Source organism: Condylura cristata, unplaced genomic scaffold (genome assembly GCF_000260355.1).
Source record: "Condylura cristata isolate star-nosed mole 26May11 unplaced genomic scaffold, ConCri1.0 scaffold00018, whole genome shotgun sequence".
NCBI classification, from domain to species: domain Eukaryota; kingdom Metazoa; phylum Chordata; class Mammalia; order Eulipotyphla; family Talpidae; genus Condylura; species Condylura cristata.
This window is the reverse complement of record NW_004567119.1, coordinates 38,108,397-38,118,716: the sequence shown is the minus strand read 5'-3', so window position 1 is coordinate 38,118,716 and position 10,320 is coordinate 38,108,397. Positions and strand designations below refer to the sequence as shown.

Here is a 10,320-nt window from a genome sequence, read left to right as displayed (position 1 = left end):
GGTAAAAGATAATGGAGATGGAGATGAAGATGAAGCTCACAATAGAAATTCCAAATTCTCTTCAAAGTCAACAAACCTAGGCTCACAAGGAGTGAGGCCCTCCCAAAAAAAAGCCTCTGCTCCAGTGGTCACCTGTGACTATGCATGCAGGTGCTTCTTCTCTCCCACTCTCTCCCTGTGCGGGGCAGCAGGCTCCTGCCTGCCCATGACCTGTGCTATGCCTGGACCTCTCTGCATTGACCTCCCTCAGCGGAGGCCGCTCTCCTAAGACCGCCTGCAACCATTCAGGTCTCTCTCTGCAATCCTGTCCCTTTCAGGGCAGCTCTTCCTGTCCGCTTGTGCCTATGCAAGTATCTTTTCCTCTCCTGTCTCTCTCTAATAAACTTGCTTTAAATATAACTGAGTCTCCGTCTCGTGGAGAATCTCACCGCTGAAAGGGGAACTCTGGTGAACCCATTCCCATAGTGAACTCAAGGGCCCAGATAGCTTCACAGTGAAAACCCCCTTTTTCGGAGCAATCCTGCCCAAACCCTGCTGAACCTGGAGCACAGAGGGAAGGAGTTATTACAGTGGAGCCAGTGTTTAGTGTGGGAGGAGTCAGTTAGCCCCTTGCAAATTTCTACTCTCGTGACTGTGTCCCATGTCTCATGGGGCCCCCTGGCCCCAAACTACAGATCAAACTAGGGGGCAATATCAAGTCTACTTTAACTCCTTGCCATGAACAGCCCTTTGCAAACACTTGGCTGCTGTGACACCATCTCATGGGGGAGGGGGCTCTTCACGTTCTCCCAGCTGCGTGAAGCTGAGGAGTGTTACTGTCCGCTCCTTTTATAGATTGACCAACTGGAACTCAAGGGATTTCAAGGACTTGACCAAGATAACAAGCCACTCAACGGCAGAGGCAAGAGTAACCCTCTTTTTAATCCAGGCGGGTCTCCAGCCCATCGTGGTGGCGTACTGAGGCGAGGAGACCAGGGAAGGGCAGGGCAGAATTCCAGTAGGTTAGGGCAGGGCAGCCAGAAGAGGACTTGCCCACTCCCAAGCCCTGGGTTTTTGGTAAGCCCACCCAGGAGAACCGGAGTAGAATGCGGAACTGTCTCATGGCCTGGGATGCTGCGGTCAGTCATCCGGGAAGACAAGCATGGACACACGCTCACAGTGGACAGAGGCAGAAATGCAGCCGCAGAGGGACAAGGAAGCCTCTCACAGTTCACCATGCCCAAGACGCTGTGCCTATTTCTAGCCACTGCCCTTCCCAGGCCAAATGCTCCATAATGAAGTGACTGTGCGGCCCAGTGTTCTGTGTCACTGCTCTATGTTGACTGTATGCCCTGAGGAAGAACCGCGTGTCCTGCGCGGGTGCCTCAGACCCCACCTGCCTCTCTCTTCTTGTCTTTACTTCCTCCTTCCTGGCCATCTTTTTTCCCCATAGGGAAACAGAACTTGGCCTCTCCAATTAAAACAGAATCACTTGCAGGCCCTCCCTGGTGTGCAACAGGTTAAAGCGCAGCATTATGACGCTGTCTGCAGCCACTGTGGCTGAGGTTCAATCCCTGTTTGTGGAGCTGACCCACATGGCACAGCAGACTTCTCCTGACCCACCAACTGCTCTCTTCAGCAGTGTATTTCAATCTGCCTGTTCTGCTCCCCACTCTCTGGTGAATCCTCTTAACTCCCACACCTCTGGCTTGTACTTTTATGTTCCTGTAGGCATAAATAAAATCTAAAAAAAAAACAACCCCAAAAGTTGGGGAGGGGGGAAGTGCACTGGACCATGGTGCTGGCACATGGGTGATTTGGTGATGGTAAACCCACGGGGATTACAACTGAGATGGAAAAAGTCACACAATGGTGGGAAAATAAACTATTATAAAAACAAAAAACAAGCCATTTGTTTTCCTTTGTTGCTACTTTTCCTGCTTTACTTTTTCTGCAACTAATCCTCCAAGCTCACGCCCTGGTTGAAGTTGCCAGCTTTCCACACCACCTTGACCTCATCAATCATCACTGATTTTTAAATAAGATTTATTTGTGCATACAGAACTGGGGTACAGGGCAGACATACAGGGGCGGTGAGAAGATTCACCAGAGACAGCGGGGGAGCAGAACAGGTCAACTGATGAAGCACACTGCTGAGAGGAGCAGCAGGTGGGTAAGGAGAGGTCTGCCACGCCATGTGGTCACCTCCGGGGCAGGGATTGAACTCATGCTTAAGTGGCTTTAGCTTCTCAGTGCTGTGCTTTAACCCCCTGCGCCACCAGGGAGGGCCCTCATCACTGATTTTTAAATTGCCAATTCTAGGAAAACTTTCAGTCCGTGGGGTGGGAGATGATTAGAACAGAGGTTGCTAAGGGGCTGGCTCGTATTCCTAAGGCAGAGGGATGAGCTGAAGCTGTTGGGGGAGCTGGGAGGGGGGGAACATCCCATGAGCAATGTTCTATGAGGTCCTGTGTTGTGAGGGAGGTCACAGAGAGGGGCTGGGAGACCTCCCTACGCCGTTCCCAGTGAGGGCACACAGGAACACCATGCCAGTCTCCCAGCTCGCCGGGAGAGCAAGCCAAAGACCAGCAATCTGTGATCAGGTGAGATGTCGAGTGCGGGCTTGGCCAGAAGCGGTTTCAAGTACACACTGCTGATAAGCATAAGCCTGCCCGATGGCACTGAGGAGGAAACTGAGGCTGGAGGAAGCTCGCTCTTCAGCACACACGCTGGGATTTGAAAGTGGGCTTTTGTGATTTCAAAGTCCAAGCTCTTCTCCTCTGGCTGCTTCTCTTGCACGTCTAAATGCCATGTGCTGTGTGCCTGGCCCACCGAGCACCTCATGACTCTGCCTCCTAGCAGCCTCGTGTCTGCCACAGCAGGCGGGAAGGTGGCAGGCTAGCACCACCATGACTCAGTTTGGAGTTGGCCTGGGGCTGTGGCAGGAGTGCTGTGGGGGTGGCATCCTAGCCAGCTCAGAGGCCCTCCCAACATATGTGGCCCTCTTCAAAGGCTCAGAGATCTAGAACCTCTCTCCCCGAGGCTCTAGTCCCACTCCAGTCTGGCCCAGTGATTGGACTTGAGCCATTCCTAAGAGGCGGACTCCCCTCCCCCCTGGGTTGCCTTCCTCATGGTCATTGCTCTCTGGATGAGTGCTCCAGCTACCCAGACCTCAGCTCCCCTGGGCCTCCGGCAACCCAGCTCCTCCAGACAGGAAATTACACATTCCCATCCTCACAGCACTCCCAGTCCTTTGCTGTCTGCTTTGATCTTAATCCCCATCCCACCTAGAGAGCCTTGGGCACAGATTCTCCTTGCAGTCCTCAGGGGGAGAGCAAGATCCAGGAGTGCCAGGAACCTGGCCACAGTCTGGGGCTTACTGGGTGTAGGAGGGTGAGCTAAACCAGTCAAGTGCCGTGAGTCCCAATGCCCCAGAATAAACAAGCACCTCTCATCAGTTCTTCCAGGTGATGTCGTGGTTTGAGTTGGGGCTACCGGCTCTCCTGTCACTGCCCTCTCAGTGGGAGGGCCCGGGGTAGGCATGGGTCAGTGGGCCGTGGCCTCACTGCTGCTCTAGCTCCGGCTAGGAGCTCTGTTCCCCAAGGATGGCTTGGCAATGGCTTTGCAGGTGTACCTCTCCCAGAACGTTTCTGCTTCTTGGCAGAGTCCCAGGCGAGTCTGGGCAAATGGGAGAGGAAGGGGTATGGTGAGGCCGACCTGAGTGGCTTCTGTGAGCAGACTGCCTGGGGTTATGAGAGCAGCAGCAGTCCCAGCAGCCGGTGTCTGGCCGCAGGAGCCCAGCCAGCTGGGGAGGACCGAGTTATCTTTAAATGGCACCTTACTCAGTCTGCAGCTCTGCCAGCTGGGCAGGGTGGGGGCAGACAGTGTTATTTTGAGCTGAGGTTGAGAAAGCAAGGCTCTGCTCCCAGCTTTCCTGTCTGCCCCCACTGTCTCTCCTGGGAAGGTCTGGGATGTGGGCTGTCCTTCAGCTGACCCTCTCCACACTGGGGTGTTTTCTGCCAAGCTCTGGGAACCACCTGCACAGATGGAAACGGGGATTGAGGCGCAGAATCTTAGTGAGGCCTGCTGTGTAAGAGCAGGGCTAGGCAAGAACTCACTGGACTCGGGGTTGACGAGTAGCTGACATTAGTGCTTACCGTGAGGCAGCACTGAGGGCTCACTAGACTGACTAGCCCACAAAGTCACTGCATGAAAGAGACCAACACTACCCCTGTCCTGCAGGTGGGGACTTGGAGGCACGTTGGCATAGCTCCAGTGCTAGCTGGGAAGTGGCTGCGCCAGGCCGCATCCTCTGCCTCTAACCAGTGAAGCCACACACCTCAGGTCTGGATGTCCTCTGCAGCGGTCTAGGGCTCTAGGGCTCAGCCACTTACTAGAAGCCCCAGCGAGCAGAGCTGCTCTAGCCCTTCTTCCCTGTTTGATAGAAAAGGTATTTTCTCAAGGTCACATAACAGGTCACAGCAGAGCCCGGAGAGGAGGAACCTGACCCTCCTGCCTCCATTTATTTCTGTGCTCTTGTGGTGAGCCTGAGTCAGCCATGAGGCAAGGGAGCCAGCCTGGAGCGGGACATGGGACCAGCATGAATTCAGCTATAAAGTGCACTGTGGAAGAAACATTTCTTTATTTTCTTGTCATTGAGTTAGATCAGACTGGGCCTCTGCCCTGCCTGCTGGTGGGGACTTCGGTCTGCTATGGTTTGCTCATTCCAGGATCATGGAAAAATCCTGGGACTTCATAGGGTGGAAAACATGGGGGGTGTGCCCCGCAGGCCTTGTCCACACAGATTCTGCTGAGACCAGCCCAGGGGCCCGCAAAGTCCAGCAGTCCTGTGGGGCCCAGAGCCCCTTCCTGGGGGCCCAGGTCCCAAGTTCTGTGTGCAGCCATTTCCTTGGGAGTCTCACCCACTTCCTTGGGAATCAGACCACTACATGCTCTGCTAGGCCCAGGGAAGGGTTCTCACCATTGACAGGCCCCAGGAACGAGCCTTCTTATCCCTTCCTGTCTTATGGGACCCTTCCCCTTCTTTGCTCCCCCTCTTTCTCCAATTCAGTCTGCCCAAGCTTCCACCAGAGGCCCCAGAAGCAGGGCTGTTCTCAAGCAGCTCTGCCACAGCAACCCAGGCAAAGAATTGAGCTATCTTCTTAGAATAAGTGGGGGGTGGGGGTGGGAAGGCCTAGCGAAAGCAAGCAATACATGGATAAGCTATGTCACGTACAGAAACACGCTGCCTAGCGGGTGGAGGCAGGCGCCGGCTGCCACCTGTTTCCACCCGCTCCCGCAGGACTGCCGCACAGCAGACCTGCTCACAGAGCTGTCCTCCCCAAGCTCGCCAGGACCCGAATTTAGCAGCAGCATCTGTGAAACTGAACTGAGTCACTGTAATCCATGAGTCAGGGAGACTGAGCAAACATAGCTCCCGCTGTGGAGGGCGGGGAGCCGGGGACCAGACCCCCGTCACCATTGGAGGGGCTCTAATGAAGTCATCTAGTTCCAACGACAGGCCCTCGTGGCAGTGGGTCTTCTCTTGACTGCGAGGGAAACGGGGACTGGAAAGATGTCACTTGTCCCAGACCCCTCACTTTCCAGCTCTGTCATCAGGCCAAATCAGAGCAACTCAAGACCCAAAGGGCTTCCTGGGCCTCCCAGTGAGGTGAGGGGCCCCTCATACTTTGCAGCACATCTTGTGGGCGATCATGTGTACCACAAAGGCCAAGAAGACCTGGTGCAATTTATAACTTTAGGAAATTAATCATGCCACCCCTTCTTCAGGTACTCCAAACGGAGCCAAACAGGAAAGGTGAGGGCCGCTGGATGGCCAATGCTGACCCTGTGCCAATCCATCACTGCAAAAGTCACACAAGTTCTGGCAATTTATGAACAACTTCTTTGGGCTGCTTTGCTAGCGAAATCCTCATCAGATAGGGTTAAGATCTAGTCCACACCCTGGGGTAGAGGGGTTCTTTCCATGAGGAGACTCCTGGCTCGATGTCTGGCCCTGGTGGGCACTGCCCTCCCTGGGGACCAGTGCGAACTTGTCCCTCAGCTACCATTAAAAAAAAAAGCCCATGTCCGCAGGCCCCACAGAGGCCCCTCGCCAGCACTCACTAACCTCTCTTCTGCTCCATCCCTGTCGCCACCTTAGCAGGCCTTCTACACAGGTTTCAGGGTGCCCTTCTGGTCACGTCTGGGTCAACACCAGAATGCTTTCTAAAACGCAAACTTGATCAAGTCACTTATCTGCTTACAATTCTTGGGTGGTCCCCGCTTTTTGGGGCCCTGTAAGGGGCCTTTACTACCTGGCCTTCACTTCCAGTTTATTTCTGGTCAAGATCCCCAGGATCCATAAATTCTAGAACTTTTAATCTGCTTTAGGTTCTGAAAATGCAAGTACATGCCATAATGATCTCTCCTTCAACTTCTCTCTGGGATGTTCTATCCCACCATTTATGCACAGGGAAACAAGACACAATTGGCCAAAGCGCAATCAGTTCAGCTTGGAATCACACAATTTGCTGCAGGCAGGAAATGTGTAATACCTGCGCTTTGGTTCTATCACCTTGACATGAGGTAAACACAATCAGCTACTTTTTGAAGTGACTAGATGCTTTAAACGAGATAAATGGCTTTTAATATGTGTTTCTGAAACCTGTTGTTGTCAGCCCCCCGCAAGGGTCAGCTTCTCCAGTCTTACCTACCTCCCCTGTGACCACTGACCACTCCCTGAAGGGGTGGGGACTGGACCCCACACTTACTGTCAGCGCACTCTCCACATGTATGTCGTTATTTACGCCTGACCACCTACCTATCAGACTACCTCCTCACCACCTACCTATCAGACTACCTTCTCGTGGAAAGGGCCAGATCTTTCCAGCATCTAGCAGGTGCTTGGCATGTAACAGATGCTTACCATTTGCTGCAACAGAATAGAAACAAAATAGAGAAGTCGGCTTTTGGTTTATTCTCTACTTATTGGTCGGAGGTCTGCCTGGCGGGGGTGCAAAGTGTAGTATGTCTTTCGCGTACGCTTGTATTTTCCAAAGCAGTATCCTGTTTTCCCTGAGTCTTCTCACTCCAAGCTCCTCTCCCTTGCCACAGTCAGGTCCTCTCCATGTTGTCGTCCTGCTCCGTCTGTCAGGAGCACCCTGGATGAGCACGGCGGAGCGGCCTAGCATGGCAACGGCAGGCACTGGCGCCCGAGACAATCTTACACATTACTTGGGACACTGGGTGTCTCCTGCCGCACCCCAGGGCTACAGTGGAGCTTGCAGAAGACCTTCACGGTTGCTGATAGCACGTGCACTCTGGGCACAGAGTGCTTGAAACTCTATCATCCTCTATTTTTTTTCCCCAACATGCATGTCAGTCCACATTGAAAACAACTTTCCATTCAGTTTCTGCCCCTTTTGACAGACTGTAGAATTGTTTGGATTCTAAACTGTCATCCTTCCCAGGGATATCCTGTTCTCTAAAAAAAAAATGTCATCAGCATCTCTTCCTTACTGAGTACTACTTCTTTCATTCATTCATGGCTTCAAGTTTTCTTTTTAGAATGAGTAAGGCATAAAAACAAACATAACCCTTTTCTGTCAAACACAGTAGCAAAGGAGAGCCAGGGGCCCTGAGGTGCACCATGAATCGCCCCACACTGGGCAAATCTGTGGTCGAATGGTGGCCAGTTACCAGCTTCTCTATCTCCTTCGTGTCTCACTTTTCCTGTGTCCACATGTGATCAAGACTGTTAACTCCCTAGACCAAGAAGCCAGTTTGGTGTTATGTGTTCTTAAGTTGTAACGAGTATTTATTAAACACAGTGATGATGCTCATATCTGCTTTAGTAATCTCTTGGCTCACACTTGTCAATGGGAACTTTTACCTCCATTTATGTCTTCTAATATTTCTTCTATCTTTTCCTTTCTCTCCCAAGAACTCAGCAAACTCCCGGGGAACCCTGTGGTACCCTAGTTACTCTTTACTACGGTCAGAAGAACTAAAGTATCTTAGAGCGGCCAGACGTCCTCCATAGTCCCTAATTTGCCTCACCTTGAGCTTCACCTCTGAACTCGTCAGCCAGCCCTTTTCAAACGGAAGCTACAGCTACGGCCCAGAGACAAAACAGGAGCCAGGGCTCTTTTTCCCAGTAGCACTGGCTCCAAGCAGCTCCTCTCTTCCTGCAGATACTGGATGTAATCTCCCTCAAGTCTTCCCTTCAACAGAATTGGGACTGTCCATGTGTATCTGCTGGAAAGGCTCAGGGGGATGATGGGGATGAAAATGCTCTGCAAACATGAAGAAATGCCTGCAGCTGAGGGTCCGCGACTCTCTGCTCGCCTGTGCAGCAGCGGTCCGGCCAGGGGGCATGGTGCTCCAAGCGACGTGGGGCTCCTTTTCTCCCGAGCTCATGTTCTGAGGCAGAAGACCCAGCAAGAAAGGAGGAAAAGAATTCTTGCCAACAGGCCACTTTTGGCACTTGATACAGGCTATTTTTCTAATTAGCCTAGCAGGAGCCCACATCGCCCTGTCTGTGTGTGGGGCCCCAAGCCTTCCCACTCAGTGGTTCAATGCTGCTGGGCATGAGGCCATTCTTCCACGCCAACATCAAGGACTGACTTGGCCTCAAAGAACCTCGAGCACCAAACCCAATTGGCACTGCTCTGAGATCAGCTATGGCGTCTCCAAGGCTCAGGCTGTGGCTTTCCTGAGCATTGACTGGCTAGGCCTGCCACCGTGTCCCCAGTATTAGTGACTCCCCCAACTCGGGGTGCAGGCAGTATTAGCTTTAGAACCTGCTTGGCAGCAGACACACTGTGAACACACACGCCCTCAGGCTTGTCAAAGATAGTAACTTGAACAGCCGTCCCACCCGACTCAGGCGTGGGAGCCGCACACCAGGAACATCGCGTGGCACAGAGAGTAAATGCCCACCGCCCGCCCGGGACCCTTTCCTTGGGAGTGGAGGTTTCAATTCACTTACATGCAACTTTCTGTTTCTGAGACCACCAACCTAAAGAACTGTTCTGTAGTTATTAAAATGAGGCACCAGATGTGGGCACTACCTACTAAGGAAAAGGGACAGCTGAGCTTTGCCTTCCTGTCCTGGATTTTTTATTCTGTCTTAGAGCCCACAACAGATTAAATTTCCTAATTAAAGGAACTCCCTTAAAAATACTTGAACAATGCCAGCTTTCTAAGATTCACTTCAAATTAGGTAAGCTAAAATGCAGGGTGTCCCAGTGGGGTCCACCTAACCCTTTCGTCCTTATTTTTACTTTCCTTCTAAAGGGGAGAAAAGGCAGATGTGCTGAGACCTTACACCATGCGAACTAAATTCATTTGTAAAGATTACTTTACTCTCCTAGAAAAATACACATCGCAAATTTGAGGGCTACAACTTAACCACTTTTGGGGATTCCTGAGGGAGCTGGGGTATCACCTTTAATATCAGACTGTGTGGGAGGGGCATATTAAATATAGGTGGGTCAGGGAGACTTTAAAAAAATCTGTTTTTCCTATTTCTTTTCCCTAAAAGAGGAAAAACAAATTGCCATCTGGCTTACTTTGTGTTTGTGCACACAGAATAGTTTGGGGGGGGTGTCATGCAACGAGGCAAAAACAAGACGAGCCCTCTGGCAGTGGTCGAGGAAGCTGCGCTGGGGCTCAGGATGCAGCTAATCCCTCTCCTGCCCCCGCCTACCAGGACCAGAGCATCTGTGCTGGAGGGCAGGAAACAGCCCTCCCCAGGGCGCTCCTACACACACCTGATGTCCCGTGGAGCAGACGGCTCTGGCTTAGGCGCCAAGTGACCATGTCTTCCTATGTTCCTGCGGTGGGGCAAAGGGACCCATGAATACATCATCTTGCTGAGCAATGCTCTTTCTGGACTGGCCAGCAGAGGATTCTGGGAACAGAGGTAGGGGCACATTTGGGAAGAAAAAAGGTTCTAGAGTCGGGCTATCTTCACGGGGGTTTTGAAAAAAGTCCTGTGTTCCAGCCTCTTTAAATGACAGCACTGGTGATCTTGATCTGAATTGTTACGGGTGTCATTCTGCCAAGGCCCAGGGCCAAGAGTCAGGCGGCCACTCTAGGTTGAGGAGAAAGTACATCTCAGGGCCAGAGAGCTGCAGAAGAGTTTGTGGCTGGGCCAGGAAGAGGCGCACACGTGGAAAGGCTCTGCTCTTTAGATGCCAATAGTCTGCAGAACCCGCCTCTCGTTGTCATTGAGGTGGCCTGAGAACATCATGTAGCAGGGCTGCTGAGCGAACTGGCAGAGGAAGTCCGTGAGATACGCCTGGGAGAAGGGAAAGATTGGCATTACCAAGGACC

At 52.3% G+C, this 10,320-nt stretch overlaps 1 protein-coding gene across 4 annotated transcripts in view; it reads right to left on the bottom strand.

Annotated features, from left to right (window-relative positions):
• Window positions 1–6,096: 6,096 nt before the first annotated feature.
• IPO9 (importin 9) overlaps window positions 6,097–10,320 on the bottom strand; it is a 43,717-nt gene continuing 39,493 nt past the window's right edge. For 3 of the 4 annotated variants that reach the window (XM_004685499.2, XM_012726902.1, XM_012726904.1), the window contains exon 24: window positions 6,097–10,285. In XM_004685499.2, the coding sequence (XP_004685556.1) occupies window positions 10,175–10,285 (111 nt within the window). In that variant the 3' untranslated portion in view covers window positions 6,097–10,174. The remainder of the gene's footprint in view (window positions 10,286–10,320) is intronic. The other variant, XR_001145592.1, reaches the window with a different exon arrangement.